Below are 22,179 nucleotides of genomic sequence, written 5' to 3' on the forward strand. Positions count from 1 at the left end.
CTCATGCACTCATCCAAACAAATATTTAGAAGTCCTTATTTAAGAGTTTAACTGAGACTCAAAAGATTATATGCACTTATCCATCCAACTCAGATGTCCACCATAATCTTCTGCACCCACCGAAGAAGAAGCCAACGGGAATTGAATGTAGAGTTTTTCCAGAAAATTTTGGTCTTGCACCCTCAGAAGCGGGAAACCAGAGAAATGGTTTCAATCTGCTTTTCTTTCTGTTTTTGTATTTATTTTTTTTCTTTAAATATCAGTTGACGTGACGTCAGTTAACTGCATAATATTTACATGAGACGGCTGTGAATAGAAGAATCAGAGTTTCACACGCATTTTCATAAGACATACCTTAACTGCAGTCGGCCCATTCGACAGCATTAGTCCCGACTTTCCTCAGCCCAATCAGAACTTCAGAAAAAAAAAAAAAAAAAAAAAAAAAGGGTGCCTGTACCTAGTAGCAGAGCAATTTTATCATATTTATAAAAATTAACCATTCAGAAAAAACAAGAGAAATGTCATTGTTTTGGAGCTGTTATTATGCGATTTTAGTTGTACTGCCAACTTTGTTTTAATGATGTGACATCAGGATGTAATGCTACGTAATTTATTAAATAAAATATAAATATAAAAGAGATAAATTTAAAATTTCAATCTTTTTCTTTTATTTTTGGATATCCTTTTATATTTTTTAATAAATAGCTTGTTAATGGTTAGTTTGGATTTAAAAATGAGATGCAATAATTTTAAATGAAAGATAAAAATTTTAAAAAAATAATATTAAAATATTATTTTTTAATAATAATATTATTTTTAAATTTATAAAAATTAAATTATTTATTATATTTTATATAAAAATTTAAAAAAATAATAATAATAAAATGAAATAAAATATTTTTTAAATTTAATCAGTCAAAATAACCATATAACTGAAACGACGTCCCAGCAATTCTCAAAAAACAATAGTCGAAAGAGAAAAAAGAGGATGGGGGTGTCTGTGAGTTACTTTCTCCTTTCTTTAGGGTATTTTCTCAAAAGCTTAAAAAAGGGAAGAAAGAAAAAAAGTAATGGCTGTGCCACCAGTGGTCCAGTACGTACACGTTTGTGTCTAATGCTTTTCAGCACTAACTGACATCAATGGCCATCATGTCTTGAAAATAAAATCATTCACAATTAATCATTGTGTTTTTGTTTATATTCCCTTCTTTTAATATAAAATCTTTTTTATTTTTAAAAAATATCTCTTTTCATTTTATTTTATTATTATAATTTTTTTAAAATATAAATAATATTAAAAAATATATTTTAATAATATTTTATTCAACTTTTTAACTTTAATCTTAACTTATTTCATCCTATCTCTAAAAATAAATAAATCATAAATTGTGACAAAAAATAAGGTGAAGTCAAAGAAATTGAGTTGTTCGGTGCATTACGCGATTCCATTACTACCCATCACGGAACAAAGTTACAAAACATCAAAAAACCCTCAAAATCAATGTATTTTGTTTGTTTTCTAATTTACAAAGTTGTCGTGATAAATGCAACTACTAATGTAATAATATGTTTCATATTCTTGAAGAGTGCCCCTAAACACAATTATATCTGATCCTACATTAAAACAAGTTGTTTTCTTCCTTTTTTTTTTTTTTTTAATATGGTATAAAGATGAACTGCATGACGGATTTACATATTGAGTTTAGACGTTAAGGCCCCGTTTGAATTGAGAAGTAATTTCAACTCATTTCATCTTATCATTACAACTTTTCTAAATTACCATACAAAATATAATAAATAATTTAATTTTTTTAAATTTTAAAATAATAATAATATTAAAAAAATAATATTTTAACAATATTTTATTCAACTTTTAATTCATTTCATCTCAATTTATCTCATCTTAACTGTCAATCCAAACAGACTAATTCAATTATTTCGGTTTGTACAAAAAAACCCTTATCACCATTCTCGTTTTCAAATAAATAATTAATAAATCGAAAAGAGATTAAAAAAGAGGGATCAGGATCTCTATATAAAGTTTGGAACAACATAGTCCAATTGATTAAAGACTGTATAAATCAATCTTTCTTTATTAGCGTCTAAACTAAAGTATCTTTTCAAAATTTGGAAGGAGCGGAATTTTTGTCCTTTTACATGATCAGCATCAAGAGCGAGTGGTAATTAGAGAAAGCAACAGGATGAGGAATCAGTTTTTAACTTTTTCCCTATTCTTCTTTTTTGATAAAAAAAAAAAAAGGGTTAATTATCTCGAGATTTGTGATAAGATAATGGCATAAACATAAGCATGTGAAAATGCAGAAGCTGACCCCACTCTACTGACTTTCTTATTAACCTAATTATCTTGAAATTATTCAACCTTACCCCATAACATGATACAGCACTGGCTTTTTCATTTTCTTTAGTTAAAAGGTGGGGGAAGAACATACTACTTTGTGCTTGCCATCCAGCTTCATGCATGGTATCTTGCACAACTCTTTTATACATATCTTCTTCTTCATTTTTGCACAAAACCAGACAGCATTGGACTTCCACCAATGTATAGATTTCTGAGTTTCTTCCACCAATGCTTGACTTGGATGCATTGTGCCTTTGTGACTGAAATATGCTGTTTATAGGTAAGTTAAATTTATATTGAGTTCGATAGTGCGAAAGTTCATGACCCACTTACAACATTAACGATAAGTTTTTTGGATTTAGAATTCATTGACCAGACTTGAAAGTCAGATTCAAGTTTTTCAAGCCTCTCTTGTAAATAAAACAAGTTTTACGTAAATAATAAAAAAAAGTTAGATTAAGTATGTTCCATTCAATACGATTAGGATACAAAGGCTGACTTGATAATATTTTTTTCAAGTGATTTGTCATGTATTGAGTCATGAGTTTCAATCTTATGTATGAATTCATCTTAGATTATTAGTATTGGTCTCTTAAAGATTCATTAAGTTTTTAACGTAATTAGGGTCTAATTTATAACTCAAACCTGACTTGAGGGGTTGCATCCGACTTTCCACAAGTTGAAAGTCCCATGTCCGATTTGCAAATATGGTATTATTATGATACAGCCAAGTAGGGAAGCCATCGCTAATTTTCTCATCCTATTCATTTTTACGTAACATAAAAAATATTGGAAAAGAAGTTCTTCAAAGTTAGGGTGCGTTTGGTTACCAAACTCACCTCAACTCATCTCAACTCATCATTACAATTTTTTCAAATCCTAACACAAAATATAATAAACAACTCAACTTTTTCAAATTTCAAAATAATAATAATATTAAAAAATAATATTCTAATAATATTTTATCATCACAACTCAACTCAGCTCAACTCACTTCAACATCCAAACACACCTGTTGTTTGAATCCAATGGGAGACATAGACAAGTAAAATGAGCCCTTGGTATTTATTAAAATTTTGGTTCTGTTTGGATACAAAACAATCTCAACCCATCTTATCTCATATCATCATTATAATTTTTTTTAAATTTCCATACAAGATATAATAAACAATTCAACTTTTTCAAATCTCAAAACAATAATAATATTAAAAAATAATATTCTAACAATATTTTATTTAATTAATCTAAAATCATTTTATCTCATTATCCAAACGAGCCCTTAATGCAACATAGAAATATATATATATATATATATATAGACAACAATAAATACTATAGTGCTATTTCAAGTTTATATCTCTCTTTCATTTTAAGTCATTAAATTCAATAAAAAAAAAAACTTAAAAGGGATATTATCATCTTCAACCATTCGAATCCAAAATCACGAAGAGAATGTTATATTTATTATAGAGTTTGTCATACGTAATCTCATACGCTATTATATTCAAGTAATTGATATATGAAATTACTTAAATGTACTGTATCAACAAGGGTCAATATACTTACGGAATGTTAAAAAGAAGAATAGCATTGCTCAAATATTAATAGATTATACAAAAGAGAATCGAGTAATTTTTTCAATTTATAAGATTCCAAAATCCAAAAGTAAGCAAAAATGGGTCAGTTTATGAATAGAATAGACTGACTAGAGAGGGTGGGAAAAAGAATACAATTGGTTGGTGTATATAGTTTAGTAATAGGTCATAACAAAAGTCAAGAGGGAAAGCACCGAGAAGACACGCAACTGGGCGAGGAAAGGTACCTTCTTCTTCTTCTACTGTCACGTTTCGGTTTCACAGCCGTACTGTGCTTTTCCTTCTTCCTCAGCTTCCTCCTTCTCCAATTCTTCAAAAAAGTCAAGTCTTTGAGTCCCAAGTGGAGGCTTCTTCCTTTCCTTACGTTTTTACTTCTTTGAAAAATCTGACTTCTTTGCCTACCACGGTCCACATTCCACAAACCCAAAGAACAAGTCTAACTTTCTCTCCCTCTTTCCTTCTCCCACTTCTCTTTGTACTCCTAGAATCTATATAAACCTCACTAATTTGCCACCCACAAGCCCTGACCAGTTTTTAGCACGGCATTTGACAATTCTAAGGGAAATCCCATTTGGGTTCTGGTCCATTTTTTGAGTTGCAGACTTTTGGGAATCTGGATCTTTGTAATAATTTTCAAGTGGATCCTTGGCCAATACATTCATCGGGGGTGGAAAAGAGAAGGAACTTTGATAGGCAAGCATGGGGATTCATCTACATTAGACGACTCACCGGTCGTGGAACTGACCGGTAAAATAATGGTGGTAGCCATCATAGTGCTCTTCGTTGTTGTGGTGTTTGTCCTTTTTCTCCACCTCTACGCCAAATGGTTCTGGTGGCGCATTGAAGGATCCAACCCTTCTGCTTCTCGTCGCAGCCGCAGACGCCGCTTCGTCTTCGCCCCAGGCCAGGACCCGGCGATCGCCGCCACCCTGAGAAGAGGGCTCGACCCCTTAGTCCTCCGCTCACTCCCCGTAGTGACATTCGATCCAAATGATTTCAAAGATGGGTTGGAATGCGCGGTTTGTCTCTCTGAGCTAGTACCAGGAGAGAAGGCTAGGCTGCTCCCCAAATGCAATCATGGGTTCCATGTTGATTGCATTGACATGTGGTTCCAGTCCCACTCCACCTGCCCGCTTTGCCGAGACCCAGTTGCTCCTGAAAGCTCCGAGGCCAGCAACAATCATAGTGTCGAGGTACAAGAGGATATCGAGTCCTCAGGAGATAATTCAGTCGCTGGGTATTCTGTCGAATCTCCAAATTTCCCCACAAACGTGCTGTTTTGGGGAAACCAGGCTCGGGTAAGTTCTGGGGGCGCTTGTTTGGAAGAAGGTCCTTCTTCTCAAGCCCCTCCTTGTCCATCGCCTTCTTCGTCATCAGCAGTTAATAGCAGGCCATCGGACGGAATGTTGGTGATTGACATACCAAGGCCGATGACTGAGAATTTGTCATCCTTATCCCCTTCGGCAAGCAGGTTTGCCGAGGAGGAATCGAAGTCGCCCCTGCCTGCAAGACTGAGGTCATTGAAGAGGCTTTTGAGCAGGGATAGAAGGGCAAGTCCTTGTAGTCCCGGTTCTGTTGATGTTGAGCAAGCAGGGAGAGCACAGACATAGAAGCAAGTCCTTGGTAATTAGATTGAACATATTTGCTAGTACAGGCTATAGATGCGAATTCAGTTCAGGATTATTTTAAGAAATGTTTCTGGCGATGAGAAATTGTTATTTGGAAGGTCTTGATGACATCCCGTTCTACCATCCTAGGAAAATTGGTCCTTTTGGGGAAGAAGAAACTCCCCATGTTATTTTACTCAATGTTCTTTTATTCTTGATCTCGACATAGATAATTAAAAGCTCGAGGTGGGAGTCTCAGCGATCTGAATCTCTTGTTATAGAGGAAGTTTGTATATCTGTTCCTGAAACGGAAGTGAACAGTTCTTTTTTTAAATGTCAATATTGTATGAAAGTAAAATAGAATTACCCTGTGTTAAGGATGCATTCCTGTTTTCTTCTCGATTAATTGCATCATCACCCCCTTATCCAATTCTTTTGTCATGCGAATTTGAAAGGTTTTGGGGTGAAGAGCAGAAGAAAAGGTAGTATTTATATGACAAATTACTGATATATTAGTCAACCAGATAATTGGACACAGTTCATACTCTGTTTCAGGGAGGGTGGTTGGTTCGAAAGGTTGTACCTTAAACCAGCTTGAATGCAAATGGTTTAGAGGTGGTAATGGGGCCTGTTCGTGGGATGCGGAGTCACAATGCTACTGTTGCCTTTGTTTGTTCATGACCTGCCTTCTCATTTAGCTGTTCTCCCAGTATCTAAATGGAAAATGATTTACATATAATATTTTGTACATTACATTACATAATAATATTTTAAATAAGAAATATTTTTACAAAACATCTTATAAAAATAACATAATATTACAAATAAGTAACATCATCAATGGCATGTTGTGTTATAAATGAGTAATAATAATTTATAAATTGCCTACCCAATTTTTATTTTTTATAATATATTTTATAATAATATTATAAGATGACAATATTTTTATAAAATCAAATTATTTTGTAAAATGTCAAATAAAAATATTTTGATATTTATAAAATATTTTTTATAAAAATATTGTGCATAAAATCATTTTCCATTTTCCAGTACTATAATCATTTTGCCCAACTTTTTAACTTACTTTATGCAAACAACGTATGCCATTGATGATTGAAAATTACTCATATTTGTTTTGGAAAAATTCCATCCTAAAATGTTCTCAACAACTCAGCATAGAGCAAAGAAAATGTTTATGGTATATATCTATTTTGAGAAATGATACTTGCAGTCGTGAGTAAGCGCCGTGCAGTCGCTTTGAAAAAAATGAATAACTATGGGACCCACATGAAAAAAAAATTAGTTTTTTAACAGTGGACCCCACTCTTTTTCAAAGCGACTGCACAGCTTTTGCACATTCCACGACTGTATGTAATATTACTCATCTATTTTATAGTCTGTCTTATATACAATCACTTTATTTTATAATTTTATTATTATAAAAATTATGTATGGACCAATCATTTATTGAAATAAATTTTCTTATAGACCTTGTAAAATTAGCCATACTAATTTGTAAAGAAATGCGCTATAAACTTTCCCGTGTATGTAAATAAGTAATCTATCTGGACAACCACACCAAAATAAAAATTTTAGTGTGATATATCATCAAAATTGGATGAGAAATATTATATAAATTGCAATAAATTTGAAATGTAATTGCGAAATGGTAATAAGTTTGAATAATCAAACTACACCCTTACAATCACAATATTTATTATATACATATCATCATGAGCAATTTACCATTCAATGACCACCCGTCTGCCACATAGAAATGTCAATGTCATCCCTAATTGCAGCCATAGCTTGGGCTGATTCCATGGTCATGTCAGGGTGACATGCTGAAGATGCAGCGTCACCAACCGCACGACCACTTGGACTGAGCTGCACGGTTCTCCAATGCTTGAACAAGAAGTCGTTCGCGTCATCATTCTAATAAAATTGTGTAATGTATAGCATGTGGTGATCGGGAGCCCTTGCCTCCCAACTGAATATGCAGGCATCAGTCTTAAAATCTTTCTTTCATTTGCTTTTCTAATGTTTCATTTGTCAAACACTAGTGTGAATGTCCAAGTGTTGTTGTAATGCTAGCGTGCAAGTATCCTAGTGTGGTGTCCTTTCAAGAGCAACTTGACCAAATAAAGTATGTTGCGCATGTGATTGTGATATTAGGCGTGCGACCTTGAGTAGTTTTGGGTGTGTTTGCTACCATTGTTGCAAAGTCCTTAAGGAATTTTCTTTTCTTCCTTTTCTCTGTTTTGTTTTTGCATGTGTGAATCAACTTGATATCCAAAATAAATTTAGTAAATTTGCCTAGAAATGAGATATGAAGTGTATAAGATAGCCAAAATTTCATCGTAAATTATGTATTACAACAGAATTACAAGAAAATGGGCATCTTCACTGGAAATGCAGATGGAGATGAATAAGTTTGTTTGATATAAAGTAATTCTTTGCATGACAACCAGTAAACCATAGCTTCCAGTATTGAGAGCAGTGGTTTAACATAAGGTTATGGGACCCATTAAAAAACCGAAGAAAGGTCCGCCAATACCATCAAAAGCTCAAACACCAAAATAAAACTAAAACTACAAACATAGCCATATACCACCCAATATCCCAAATTACACAATAAAAAAATGAAAAATGAAAAATGAAAATCTGCAACACGTGCAAAGAAAAACGTAAAACCAGCCATGAAAGGCACACACCCAAAAAGCACTTGCTGTAATAATTATCATTTTGATACAAGATAAGCTTCAGTAAACAACAAACTTGTACCCAGTATTAACAAAACAGAAAACGCACACAAAGTCCACTTCAACAAAATTCCGTGAATATCATTGAACAACAAGACTTTTGTGTTGAACAACAAGACCATTGCGCCTTTATTTTTTGGACTTTTAGAGACGGATGCAAGTGCAAACCCATTTTGGAAGGATGCAACAACATTAAATAATTACAAATGAAAGATTCTAATGTTTTAATTCTTCCTTTCATTTGTTTTTCTGGCCTCAATAAGCCATTTCTGTTGTGGCATCTTTCTGTTACTTATTTATATTGATTCCCTTATATCTACAAAATTTCTGTATGCCAATATTGACATAGATCTCTATTACACTCTGCGCCTATAGACACTACTTACTCATATTTATATCGATTCCCTTACATACAGTCTGCTTCCATACACACTCTATTACACTCAACTGAATACACACTACTTTGAAGATTCTGATGGTGTAAGAGACATTTTTACAAATACTTAGTCTTCATTAAACACTAGGAACGTCCCTTTCTACCACCCAAGTGAAAAATTACCAACACCAAAGTGTTCAAAACAGAGTTCAAGATCTGCCTAATGTTCCTTTGCTATTTATTTTTTAAAAAAGATATGCCTCATGCTCAAGATTTGCCTTATTAACAGTATTATTCTAAGTTAAATTTTAATGATTCCAACTTTGTAGAATTCTTCATTATAATTGTAACAAAAAATGGTAATCAAGCAGACAATACACAACATCCAGCACATACATTGGATGCCTAAACACTTGGAACTTCCATAGGAAATAAAAGGCAAGCAAGCATGAATTCACAACAAGGAACATCAAAGCATATCAACATACAGGATCATCAAAACACAACATAGAATGAAAATCGTAGGCTAATAAAATCAATACACAGCAGGCATAAAACGTTCACATACTTGGAAGGAGCGCGTCCTTGGAGCCGTCGTGGTGATAGAATGAGATCAAATGATATATACTTAGATCTGGGGATTGGGGTGCAGTGTTTGCAGGGAACTGGAGGGCTGGGTTTCATTGCTTTCGGCATGGTCTATTTGTAATGGGAATTGGCTTATAAGGTGCCAAATTGTAAACAGCATTCAAAGATTTCGAAAATCTCGATTCACTTTAGGGCAAGGTGCAGGGGAATCTCTGGTGGGGGTTCAGGCGACAGCGAGAGTACAGATCGAGCGGACGGCAGAGTTGAGAAGGGACTTACCAAGCACCCGTGAGCAGAGCTGAGTTGTTTTGCAGGGTCCTCACTGGCTTCGCAGGAGCTGCGGCCTTCCCAACCACCATGATCAATGCTCTGTACGGCAGTCCTCAGAGCTGGAGGAAACGGAGTTGAAGGAGTCGTTTGACGGAGGAAATGGGGGCAACGCCATTGCCGTTGGAGTTGAATGGAAAAATCTCTCTCGGGTTGGCATTCGATGGACTGTGAGGCAGGCAGGGAAAAGAATCACAGAAGGAGGATTGGATGGATGACTCGCGAGAAAATTCTTCGCAGAAAGGAAATCTTCATAGACGGAGATAGCTCGGGCGTCAAATACGAACGTTTTCCTTTTTCGATGGAATAGCTGAATGACATGACTCTTTCTTCTAAAAAGCACAGAGTGATAAGAGCACTTGTCGTCTTTAAAAATAATTTGAAACCCTCTCTTGAAACCTTGTTTGACCGTTTGGATAAGAGATGGTTTCTCCGTATTGGGTGAGAACACCTCTGTATCCAAATGGGCCTTGGGCTATTTTTTTCTGCCATTGATTCATATGAATGGATTTGTCACGACGGTTTAGTGCCCATCTCCCCCCGCCCCTCTCTCCCACACTCTTTTCGCAGTTGGTTAGTAACAAATAAATATAAGAGGAAGATATTACCGAGGATAATACCTTGAGGATGAAATCGAAGAAGAAATGTGGATAAGAGCAACGAGAAACACTGTCCAAGACAATTGCAGACGATATTCTTTGGTTTTGATGGGTAATCAGGGGATCATTACAGTTTTGATTTCCATGAAAATTATTTACAGCAAAATAGCTGCTTTTGAGGGACTACAAACTTTGTTTTCTGACCACATATCAGCACCAAAAGATAGATCAACACAAGTTTCTGAAAAATCACGTCATATGCCAAGAAACAGGATACAAAGCATAAAATGGAATTACAGACGACCGCCCTGAAGTTCTCTTGTTTCTTGAATGAAGGGATAAAACAAAATATAGCTCCAAGTTCCTTGATTTTTTCAAGAAAACGATCCTGCCATATCTGATATTTGGAAATTAAGAAATTAAATTTTCTTCTCAACAAAATGTTCGGAAAGTTTTTCCTGTCCTGAAACTTCCCACAGTTTCTCAGCAGATCAAAGAACTCTTAAATGCGGAAAATGCAGATGCACCAGATTCAAATTTGACTCAAAAACTTGTTGTTGATGTTGGTTGGTGTCCATACACTAAGTTACGAGGTAAACAGGTCCATAGGTCTGGACGGCATGAGGTCTGTCTAGCTGGTCAAGACTCACATAAGGTATCCCATTCTCCACTCTCTTTGTGGGGTTGAAAAGACCGGTGAGAGGCCCAGATGTGGAACGCCGGTGCCACTGCCTGCCATCATTGGTCTTGCCACTGCCATGTATTGGACCAGAAACGAGACGCCGTTTTGTAACAGAAATGTAAGAACTACTTGTCGGTTCCACTTGAGGCCTGTTGCGCTTTCTGTCAGTCTTCCACCATGATAAAAGAGAATTCTTCCATGATTTCTTGCCCTGTTTCTCTTCGGGCAATCTTTTCTTTCCACTTTCTTCTGGATTGAATGGTGAGCTCTGTAAATCTACTCCTGCGTGGTGTCTTGCCTCTTCCAAGAACTAATCAAAGGCAAATCCAATGACAATAAACATGAAGAATGGTTTGCATGTAAACAAACATATATATTGCATATGCAATAGAAATAACTTCTAAGGAAATATAAATGATCAACAATTTAACAACGACAATCTCAGTTCTGAAGATCAGTCAACTGGTGTTGACATGGCAAAGAGTGGGGGGAAAAAGAGAATAATTTTTTCTCCTACATTTGGAAATTAACGGGAGAAAAAGAAGTTAAAAGCCATCACCTGCGAGAAGTCCACATGGGGATCAAAGCCATCGCCACTGTAAGCACTTGTTTCATATCTCGAATATGATGGAGATTTCTTCATCATTGCCTGAAAGCAGCGTACCCAAAAAACTATAAAACAATGAAGCAAACTCAAAGAACAAGGCTTTAGAAGAATAAAAAGAAAAAGAAACATTCTGCATTACAGTTCAGGAGAGCTTGAGAAAATAATCCTCCAAACCGTGAAAAATAATATATAGCTGGAAGCAGCAAGAAAATGGTTCTGAAGTAAGATGGATGATCTTTCAAAATTTCCCAAGGGAGGAAAGTAGGAAAGAGAGAGCTTAATGTGTAATTATAACCACTTCGATCGGACATATTTTACAACTGGTTTGAACTTGCAAGCATCAACAAAAGGCAAAAGCCAACGACCCTATTGATATCCTATCATGGCGTGGGTTAGAGAGATCATAGAAACATGACTTTTGGTGGTGTAAATCTGTTGCTTTTGCTTTAGGAAAAAATAACAGGCGGTGTGTTAAAAACTTGACATTGTAGCAATCTCTCCCCCAACAACATTTTCCAAATGTGACACTCAAGAAAAGCACAAATTTAGCAGCTAATTGCCTTTTATAATTGAGAGAGAGAGATACCGCAGGAAGGCAAAAGCTAAAAATGAGCAGAAGCACGAGAACAAATTAACTGATGTTGGTAATCATATTTCATACTTGCACGACCAAATAATCAATCGACCTTACAACACAGCAACCCCTCTTTGTGTTAGCTTTGCCTATCCACTCCAATACAAAGAGTTGAGAAGATGCAGCCTAGGGAGGCTTTAACCAGTCACTAAAATCACAACAATTATATATATATATATATTTTTTTTATATATTTATGTCCGTTTCGGGGGGTGCTCTGAAAAAACACGGAGGGTCTGAATTTGATGCTCTTTGTTTGCTTTTTTAAACAGATTAAAAAAAATCTTATTATAAAACAAAAAGGGAAATCAAAGGGAATAATTTATATATATATATATATTTCTTTTTATGGGATCCTGTATTGCATACTCGCAACAAATGCGGCGCATGTTGCGGGGGATCCGAGCCTTTATTTTTCGACACTAAAGAGGAGGGGGGAGCCTAACTGGGGCCACTGTATCCTTGGATTAATGCGTATTGTAAGGTGTAGGTCCTGCTAATGTTTAAGATTCAAAAGAATAATCAAGCAAAACAATAAAGATTCAAAAGAATAAAGGCCATACCCCCTTCTTAGGTCTTTACCCAATTTCAGAAACCAATCCATTCCATTTAGGACTCGAAAGAAAAGACTATTTCCAGTTTAATGACTTGTTTAGATTATCAGATAAGATAAAATGAGATAATCTATAAATTATAGTAAAATAATTTGTGAATAATAGTTAAATAGTTTGAACTAAGATATTTTATGAGATTTTGAAAAATAAGAGAGAAAATCAAATAAAAAATATTATAAAGTTAAAAATATTGTTAGAATATAATTTTTTAATATAATTTTTATTTTAGAATTTAAAAAAATTGAATTGTTTTTGTGTTTTGTTTGAAAGTTTATAAAAGTTGTAATGATTAGTTAATTATTATATAAAAAAAGTTGAATATTTGAAATTGAAAAATATTTAAGTTTGTGATGTTTAGATATTGAGAGCATTCAAATTGGGTTCCCTATAAATTCTCTATAATTTAGCTAAAAAGTACATTCTCTAAAATTTTTTTCTAAATTTTACTCATCTTTCAAAAACCTTATACATCTCATTCTCTATTCATTCCCTATTCTATTAAAATAATATTTCTCTATTCTTTCTTTATTACTTTTTTCTCACTTTCATTTACAAATTTAACTATTCGATATTTTTTTTTTATGTTTTAAACTATTACTCTAGTGAATATTTTAAATAAAAATTTAAATTATTTTTAATATTTTTAAAATTATTATTTTTTTATATTTTTGTAGTTATTTGAGTTATTTTTAAAACTATTATTTAAAACTACAACAAATATGAGTATAAGAGAAAGTGTAGATGATTAGAAAAAGAATTAATTTAATTGAAAGGAATAAAATATTAATAAAAGTGATTTAGGGAATGAATAGTGGTTTTCCAAATATGGGGAATAGTGTTGGGAAACTACTATTCATTCCCTAAATCTTTTCTCTAAAATAGAGATCCGGATAGGGGGAGGTTTTGAGAGTATTCTCTAAATTTTTTCTCAAATTATAGGAAAAATCTAGTTTTAGGAAACCCAATGGGAATGCTCTGAGATGAGATAAAAATCTTGTAATCCAAACCGGGGCGGAAACTCATCTCACCTCATCACATCATTACAATTTTTTTAAATTTCTACACAAAATATGATAAACAATTCAATATTTTTAAATCTCAAAATAATAATAATAATATTAAAAAATAATATTCTACTAATATTTTATTCAACTAATCTAAAACAAATTCTACCCCCACCATGTGTGAGCCTACGATTAACTCGGAAGGACTATGATTATTGCCACACACCCAATTTCATGATTTCAGAGATTTTTGTTCAGGGACACTGCAACGTGGTTACTAATTATAATGTTTTTGCAGACATTATTAATCAATGGAGTAAATAAAATCAAATTCTTGCTCCCCTTGCCTACGCACACTCCAATCCACCCGACCGATTCAACAAGCACTTACTATGAGTATTAGTATTGAATTGACTATCATATTCTTCAAATTTTAACTAATATGTAATTTTTTCACTTTTAACTAATCATTCAAAATTTAAAATTTACATTAAATTAGTCATCACACCCTCTATAATAATAAAATATTATTATTTTTTATTATTTATATTTTTTTAATTAATTTATATTTTATTTTTATAATCTTCAATAACCTCCAATAATCATATTCATTTTCATTTTCACAATCTAATGATTTATAATATAATAATCTCATATGTATATAGATGATAAAATCTCATATGAATAAAAATCTCATATCTATAATATAATAATCTTAAAAAATACTTTTAGATTTGCAATAGTTCTTTTCATATTTGAAAAGAAGAATAAATTTACTGTAACTTACAGTTTTGATGAAAATAATTTAACTAATTCAATACAGAGCAAATATAGATGATATTTGCTAAATTTAAAGATGAAAAAATATTTGGCTAATTCAATAATCAATTTATAACTGAATTGATAGCCCTCACCCTCCTCTCCCCACATATAAAGACAGAAGAATGAGTAGTGCTAGGGCATCCCAAGCCATTTTTAGTCTTGGATACTCTCCAAACCAATTAGAACTTAGCTAATCAACTCATTCCTGGACCCTTTTTTGCTGCTGTTTACCCCACACCAAGGCCTGAATTAGTATCCATCAAAACCAAAAACTTTTCTGGACAAAACACACTGGTTCACACCATGCTCCGGCAAAAAAGCCATCTTCAGGCTGTCAAAATACAGCATAGCAGTCTGCGTAAAGAATGATGAGAGAAGAAAAATAAGCTCTAGCACAAAACTTGCTAGATTAAGTACCGTTTGAACACCAACTACTCTTACACAAAACTCAAGACTATGAATTTAGAAAGCGTGACAAACATGTAATGTTTGAACATCATCTCACAACCTGTCGACAGATATAAAAACGAGAAAGCATCAAGAAGGTGACCCAACTGAGCCTATCAACCGCTATACACTATTATGTGAGACACTTGACAAACTTGAAGCATTTAAAATGCATCCCTTGACTTGCAAAAGCCTTTGTCACTTGACCCCTTAAATATTTCACTTGTCACACAAGATGTCAAAGTTGAAACTCATAAAAAAAATAAAAAAATAAAAAGATGTCAAAGTTGAAGCAGAGGCAGTGCCATTACAACGCCAAAGATGGAAACTAGCAAGAACATCATCCAAGTTGGGAATGACTGCTTCCTGTTTATTCTCCTATCCTTCAACGCATCTTCTCCCACAGAGTTAATAACTCGTTCCAACATGGGTGTGGAATTTTCTTGAGATGGATCTGGTGACACCTGCTCCGCAATAAGCTTCTCAGAAAGCAGCTGCTGGTTATACTTGTCCACGTACTCAGGAAACAATTTCCTAAATGTGGGGCTGTTAAGATAAGAAAGAGTTAGGTTCAGATTGAAACAATCATCACAGAATCTGAAAAATGTTGATAGATTAAAGTTTCAAAGAATGTGGGCGAGGGGACAAAGCCAGCTTCTTTTCACCCCTTCTATTGCATAAATTCAGTCTTAGTTTCAAGCAAACAAATTTTGCAGTCCAAGCAAACTAATTTTACCATAGATGATGGCTACAATAGAATGATATTCAGTGAGCTTTTTGGAAAGACATAAGGAGTGTATCTGGATTCTGGACATCTGGTCATGACCACTTACACTCGTACAGATGTAACTAATAGGCCATTCACCCATATGCCATGGACTTCAATGCACAAAGGTATATGCATAAAAATGGAGGTTAAAATGACTTTCAAGTGCTGATTAAAACGGTAAAGAAAATGAAAAAAATCCTTTGCAGGTGATGCAACATACTTACTTCTTACAATTAAAAGCAAGGGAAGCCTTTGCTAGACGTTGCTTCTCAGCAACAGTAGTGTTCACACTACCAGTGGTAGGACTGTTGTCCATCTGCATGAGGGAAATGCATCCTCACATAAACAAATTGTACGGAAGCAATGAGAAATTCAGACATTCTTCAAATATATGCCAATAGAATGGGCATAAAAGAAAATTCACAATTTCATACATCCAATTTTTAACACAACTAAGCTCTCTAAGCCTTAATCGGTTCTTCAAATATATGCCAATAGAATGGGCATAAAAGAAAATTCACAATTTCATACATCCAATTTTAAACACAACTCAACTCATCTAAGCCTTAATCGGGTTGGCCATATGCCACATCGGAGTTTACAATTGAAAAAAAAAACAAACAAAATCAGAAGGGCCCCGCTATCTTCATCAACAAAATGTAAAGGAGGAGAGCTTGTATCGTCCAAATTCTATCATAATATTCTACATCTGGTCCAGGTAATTTGAGATTTACCAAACGAAACTGAGACGCCAGAAGAAAAATATAGACAAGCTAACAAGACGATGCGACTCTTTTAGCTACATGTTTATAAGCGCAACGGTATATGATATAACAAATGGTAAAGGCCTTGGGGAAAAGGCCTTGGTTGGGGGTATGCTCCCCACAGGTCTAAGGTTCAAATCTCCTTGGGTGCAAACAATCTCTAAGGGCCATCGGACTGGGGGATTTTTCCCTTGAATTACCCGAGGTGCACTAGCGGAAAACTCCTTGCTGAGAGTCTGTGCACCCCCGGGATTAGTCGGGACATTGTTCTCGGACATCCGGTGCCAGTAAAAAAAAATAATATGATAATATGACAAATGATATTCCAACCAAGCATACGGAAAGTACAATATGAAAGAGCTGACTAACCATGAATGAAAGAAGCCCCGTGAGTATGCTGCATTAGCAAGGAAGGAAAAAACATTAGTGAAAGACCAAATAAGAAATATAGTTAGAATCACTCCTCCCAACAATAACCAAGGAAGAAATAGAGTCTACCACAAACATTCCTCCTAACAATAACTTGTCAACAAGAAATTATGGTATTATACAGTCATTTTTTTTTTTTTTATATGTAAGTATTATACAGTCATATATAAAACACATACACAAAAAGAGTACTTCGGAACTAGAATCTGTCCTACCTTGATACAGACCACATTGGATTCCAACTTTCAGGATGAACTGCAAAATAAAGAAGTCAAAGGAAAACATAAGATCGGGTGGCGAAGATAAGAAGTTATTTTCTTCAACTAGTACCATCAAAAACTTACAATCGCTCATTGATAAGCATATTTTCTTTTGGGTCATGAAACGGCCATTAGGAGTGGTCATGCTACAAGGCAGAAAATCGTCAATAAAAGTTAGAAGCAACCAAGATCAATGCATTTAGGAAATTTGAATCCTGATACTACAAGTACCATATTTCTTGAAAAACGTATGGCATCCAAACAATAGATTACCTAATTCCTGGTGGCTTATAGGGATATTCGGATGGAAACTTGATCTTTCCGTAGTAATATCCACCTTATATAAGCAATAAAATTACATAAATGAGTCTTAGAATGCCAAAATCACATTGATCAGAACTACAAAGAGAGAAGAAAATATAAAGAGCATCCAAAATCGCACACCAACAACAAACTGAACAAACCTGCAAAAGGTGTTCCTTCACTTCCCTCCAGCACATAATCTGGAATATGATGGATGGAGGATAAAAACAAGGTTAAGAAATCTTAACTTTTTTTTTATCAGTAAATAGGAATTTTATTAAAATTAGGTGAAGCCAAGTACACGGGACACGTACAAAAAAAAATCTTAACCAAAGCGACAAAACATAAATAGGTTAGATAACAGAAAGACAAAGGCAAGATTGAGAGATGAGGAATGTCAGTTATAGTATGGCAACATTTATTATTCACCACAAAGCAGGTATCATAATACATGCAATAACCAGAGGGAAATTGGAGTAACTACTCATAAAAAAGTGAACTGAGCAAGTTGTATGATATGTTAACAAATGACCCTTCATCCTCACATGAGATACATAGGTAAGAGACATTGGCTACAAATGAGTGCAGTTGTTGACCATTGAAGTCCAGTTATTAAGCACCTTTATATATGAGGATAACTTCCATCTGAGGATGCTGAAATTATTTTAAAAACTTGAACAGGTACCATCCAACTGGGAAAAGAAGAATATTCTTTATAATAAGTATTGGCCACTACTATCGCAACTATATGAACAAACAATCTGCTAGTTTATTCTTCTTTACCCACTATAACATTATTCAAAAGCCTCATAACATCTTATCTTGTATGCATAAAAAAAACAGAAGTGGCAGCAGAGTTCAATTATCAATTCAGAATATTTCCAATTTGTAACATCAAAGCTTGACAATATTCTCCAGAAAAATATAGTATTTCGAATAAACTTACGCCACTCAAGAATGTCATTTGGGGAAGGACGGGCGACAACATGGGAAACCGGTTCCTACAAGTTCATAGAAAATACAATCAGCACCATGCACGCCTTTTTTAATGGGCATATACCATCCAAGAAGATCCAGTTCAATATGGAAAACAACAGGAATGAGACTTTCACTTTACAAATGGAAGGCCTGACACACGATCTTAATTTTTTTTTTTTTCTATTTTAAATATTCAATTATGAGTCCAAATAGGCTTTGAGGGTATGGCACCTACTCCATGGTGGAGACCAGGCCAAAAACATTTGACATGGATGATTCAACTGTACTCCAGCTAAACTTACGCAGAAGAAGGCATATTAAATAGGACCAGAGTTTACTATATAGATCTACATATCAAGGACCTGTGAAATTAAATTTAAATAAGAACTCTTAATTGTAAAAAAACGGAGCCATACTTTACAAAGTGCTCTATATTCCTTCTGGAGGCGCTTAATACATGACTTCTCTGCCATCTCACAACTACAAAATAGTATATGAAGCCCCAGCCAATCTTTTCTTCTAATACAATCTTTACTGCTTGTTGCCTGATAAACATAAAAAAAGGAGACGGCTATTAGGTATTAAAAAAAAAAATCCAAAATACCTTTATACTAGAAACCTGAAAAGGAAAACATATCTACTAAAGAAAAAGAGCAAATTCTAACTTGATGAGAAAAAAATGCAATCCATAATTTATGGAACAGTAATGTGAAATTATATAGAACCTGAAAAGAATTTTTTTCTTTTTCCTTTTAAAAAATTCTAACCTGCTGCAAACTTAGGAAAGCTTGTTGGTAGATCTGACATTGATGCATATATCTTTTTTTCTTTGATATATTATTAATGAAAAAGCGACAGGGTTCTATCCAAGTACACAAAGAATATACAAAAGAGGAACCTAAACAAATTTCCATCATGGATATTAGAAACGTACATCAACCATAGATGAAACATGATATGCTTTTCATGCAAAAATAATATGCTTTTCATGCATAATATGATGCAATCCCCAAAAGTGAAGCGTGGATTATTTAAAGATTAACAGTATGAATGAAAATTGTTGTAAATGCTTTACACGTTTCTCAAATGAAGGCATATCTGAACTATTTTCTAAAAATGATACTTCTTAGCGATAAATCTATATATCAATAAAATGACTCCAATCTTATGAATCTTACAAATAGTGAAAATTCAACTTCATTTAACGCAAGTGGTAGCTCATCCACCACCATCACCACTCTCGACAAGGTTCGTTTAGAGTCCACTTCATTGAAGGGATTTTGGCTATTTTCAAAAAGACGAGGATGAGAAACAAGCATCCTTTTTCTCACTTTAAATTTTACATCCCTCCAATTTTTTTTTTTTTTTTGATGAATAATAAATTGTATTGAGACAAGTAGCAAGGCAAAGCCAAGTACACAAGAAGTATACAAAACTGAACCTAGTTACAAGTCAGGAACTAGAAAAAGCAACAAGGAAACCGCAGACACTAGTTCCATTAAACACAATAGCCAAAGCCCATTGAAATAAGGTATTAAAGAAAAAACGTCTAAGTTCATCCACGGAGTGTTCCTTATCTTCAAAGCATCGACCACTCCTCTCATCCCAAATACACCAAACAACAGCAATTTGCAAATTACCCCTTAAACCTCTCCAGCAAGCAAAAAGATCCACCATCCTCCTAGGCATCACCCAAGCCATTCCACTTCTATTAAACTCTTCTTACCATGAATTAATCCATGCTTCTTGAGATTGTCCAAAGTCAAAATCTTCCCTAAAGAAGCAGCCCAGCCAAAGAACGCCACCTTTGAAGGCACCTTACTCTTCCAGGCAAAGGAGTGTACCCTATTCATCCTAGACAGCAACTTGTACAAAGAATGAACTAAAAACTTCTTATTACCAGTGTGCCTCCAGACCATCTTATCACTCACATCCCGCCCCCAAGTTGTGTAGCATACAGTAAGCCAAACAATTCAGAAACAGCCTCTATTTCCCAGTCATTAACGGCTCCAGAAAATAGAACATTCCAATGGGACGAACCACTAGAAGAGTCCAAAATCTCAGCCACCAAAGCATCCGGATATCGAGAAATACGAAAGAGATCGGGAAAAACAGCATTAAGAACCCTACCACCACACCATGGATCATGCCGAAAACGAATTCTGAAACCATAACCAACCAAAAAAAAAAAAAAAAAACTGTTTTACAAAATAATCTCAACCACTCCTAATACACTCCCTCCGATTTCTTCCCTCCAAATATATTCTATACCTCCTACCAAAAGGAGCTTTATGATGAGAAAGTTAATAGGTAATTTTTTTTTTTACAGATAAAGACAAGAAAGATATATTGTGGGGTAAGTAGCACTTGCCACACACTGGTTTTAAATTACTAGATCAAGCTCCCACATAAGAGCTCAAAATCTCCTTACTGGACGTTCTAAAAAAGCCAGCAAGACCATCACAGGACTTGGTGGCACGTATAATCCGGGCTGTGCAATACTACAGAAATTATGCTTCGTCCATACTTCCAAGTCAACATTTTCAAGGGGGTAAACTCTAATGAAAACAATAGTATAGTTCTGTGCAGTTTTATTAAATAAATTGCATGAATTTTCTAGAAATTTGCTCGTATTCATTCCCTCAATCGTACTTTTCGATGCTTCCAAAATGAGGACTTGTAAGGGTCACAAAATAAATGAAAAAAATCATTCATTTATCACTCTCAAAACTCAGACCCAGAAACTAAACTCTTTTGAGGACAGAATGATACAATCACAAAGAAATTCCTTCTTCAATTTCACGATATCTATTTCCACTGCTAAATCAAATCAAAGAGCCAAAATGGGGATCCAACAATAAAATCTCGGCAAATAAATTAACTGAATGAATAAATAAAGAAAAATATGCAAGTGAACCTCGAATCGAAAGATATGAAACGGAAAAGATTCTTACCTGAAAGAGATCGAGGTGGCCGGGACTTCAAATTAAGGGCTTTTTCGTTAGATTTATACCTGGTATTCAGAAATCGAGTAAACGAGGGGAAGGGGCGTTAAGATTGAGGAGGTTTGGGTTGAATTCAATGAATGCTTGAGATTTAAAATAAGGGTTTCCGATGTTTATACAGTTACCCACCAAAGCTGTGATCGGGGGGGGATTCCAGGATATGGGGGCTTCGTTCAAAGCGGGATCAACTTTGCGAAGGACGTTCTTATCCCTCTCGTTTCCCTCTTACGTCGCTTGAGTGCCTTGTAAGGGAAGGCCACTTTTGTCCACATAACTTTGTTTACTTTCTGCCGACCTCTTTTTAGTTTTTTCCCAAAGGAATATTTATAGATAAATGACCAATGGACTGACTGTTTCCTTAGGCCTTAGGTTATTTTCGAAAATATAAAGTTTCTCATACATTTTTTAAAATTCAAGTTTCATTGTATTACTAAAAGAAAAAAAAAAAAAAAACCCTAAAATAAGTTTTACAGTTTTTTTTAAATATATTGTATTTCTCTCATATTTTCAATGAGCTCTACTACTTTTTCATGTCCCAATAAAAGCATGTTTCATAAACAATGACCAAATTTCATTGATCAAGAAAATAAAAGCAAATCAGGATTTTCTAAACTTCTTATCCAAATTTTAGGGTTTCGATCGAAAAAT

At 34.3% G+C, this 22,179-nt stretch overlaps 3 protein-coding genes and 1 long non-coding RNA gene across 6 annotated transcripts; 1 reads left to right on the forward strand and 3 right to left on the reverse strand.

Annotated features, from left to right (window-relative positions):
* Positions 1-4,481: 4,481 nt before the first annotated feature.
* Positions 4,482-5,711, forward strand: LOC121261470 (RING-H2 finger protein ATL3-like; the record flags this gene model as incomplete). Its single annotated transcript, XM_041163878.1, has 1 exon — positions 4,482-5,711. A coding segment is annotated over one exon (1,083 nt), but the record flags the coding sequence as incomplete, so codon positions are not given.
* Positions 5,712-7,141: 1,430 nt separating this feature from the next.
* On the reverse strand, positions 7,142-9,809 carry LOC121262105. Its single transcript, XR_005940041.1, has 2 exons — positions 9,567-9,809; positions 7,142-7,551 (listed from the first exon to the last, which is right to left on the reverse strand). It is a non-coding gene; the product is annotated as an uncharacterized LOC121262105 (long non-coding RNA).
* A 941-nt stretch (positions 9,810-10,750) lies between these two features.
* LOC121261453 lies at positions 10,751-12,371 on the reverse strand. 2 transcript variants are annotated; one of them, XM_041163826.1, is made up of 3 exons: positions 12,168-12,371; positions 11,455-11,544; positions 10,751-11,205 (listed from the first exon to the last, which is right to left on the reverse strand). In XM_041163826.1, exons 2-3 carry the CDS (start codon positions 11,539-11,541, stop codon positions 10,795-10,797), a joined length of 498 nt encoding a protein of 165 aa, XP_041019760.1. In that variant the 5' UTR covers positions 11,542-11,544; positions 12,168-12,371; the 3' UTR covers positions 10,751-10,794. The 2 variants fall into 2 exon arrangements, with proteins under 2 accessions (XP_041019760.1, XP_041019770.1); XM_041163836.1 differs by lacking the exon at positions 12,168-12,371 and adding an exon at positions 11,642-12,046.
* A 2,642-nt stretch (positions 12,372-15,013) lies between these two features.
* LOC121260970 (ubiquitin-conjugating enzyme E2 34-like) lies at positions 15,014-21,825 on the reverse strand. Of its 2 annotated transcripts, XM_041163100.1 has the most exons (11): positions 21,661-21,825; positions 21,481-21,539; positions 18,943-19,071; positions 18,495-18,549; positions 17,710-17,748; positions 17,519-17,582; positions 17,330-17,391; positions 17,201-17,240; positions 16,926-16,953; positions 16,017-16,108; positions 15,014-15,569 (listed from the first exon to the last, which is right to left on the reverse strand). In XM_041163100.1, exons 3-11 carry the CDS (start codon positions 18,997-18,999, stop codon positions 15,305-15,307), a joined length of 702 nt encoding a protein of 233 aa, XP_041019034.1. In that variant the 5' UTR covers positions 19,000-19,071; positions 21,481-21,539; positions 21,661-21,825; the 3' UTR covers positions 15,014-15,304. The 2 variants fall into 2 exon arrangements, with proteins under 2 accessions (XP_041019034.1, XP_041019027.1); XM_041163093.1 differs by having other exon boundaries at positions 21,481-21,821.
* Between the last annotated feature and the right edge of the window lie 354 nt (positions 21,826-22,179).

Source organism: Juglans microcarpa x Juglans regia, chromosome 1D, assembly GCF_004785595.1.
Source record: "Juglans microcarpa x Juglans regia isolate MS1-56 chromosome 1D, Jm3101_v1.0, whole genome shotgun sequence".
NCBI classification, from domain to species: Eukaryota; Viridiplantae; Streptophyta; class Magnoliopsida; order Fagales; family Juglandaceae; genus Juglans; species Juglans microcarpa x Juglans regia.

What these genes read in the sequence shown, in the direction of transcription:
- LOC121261453 (XM_041163826.1), bottom strand. Translation starts at nt 11,541, where the DNA reads ATGATGAAGAAATCTCCATCATATTCGAGATATGAAACAAGTGCTTAC. An exon ending in CCCATGTGGACTTCTCGCAG is followed by an intron (nt 11,206 to 11,454) that starts GTGATGGCTTTT and finishes GCCTTTGATTAG; the next exon opens with TTCTTGGAAGAGGCAAGACA.
- LOC121260970 (XM_041163100.1), bottom strand. Translation starts at nt 18,999, where the DNA reads ATGGCAGAGAAGTCATGTATTAAGCGCCTCCAGAAGGAATATAGAGCA. An exon ending in CCAATGTGGTCTGTATCAAG is followed by an intron (nt 16,954 to 17,200) that starts GTAGGACAGATT and finishes TTGCTAATGCAG; the next exon opens with CATACTCACGGGGCTTCTTT. An exon ending in CGGGGCTTCTTTCATTCATG is followed by an intron (nt 16,109 to 16,925) that starts GTTAGTCAGCTC and finishes TCCCTCATGCAG; the next exon opens with ATGGACAACAGTCCTACCAC.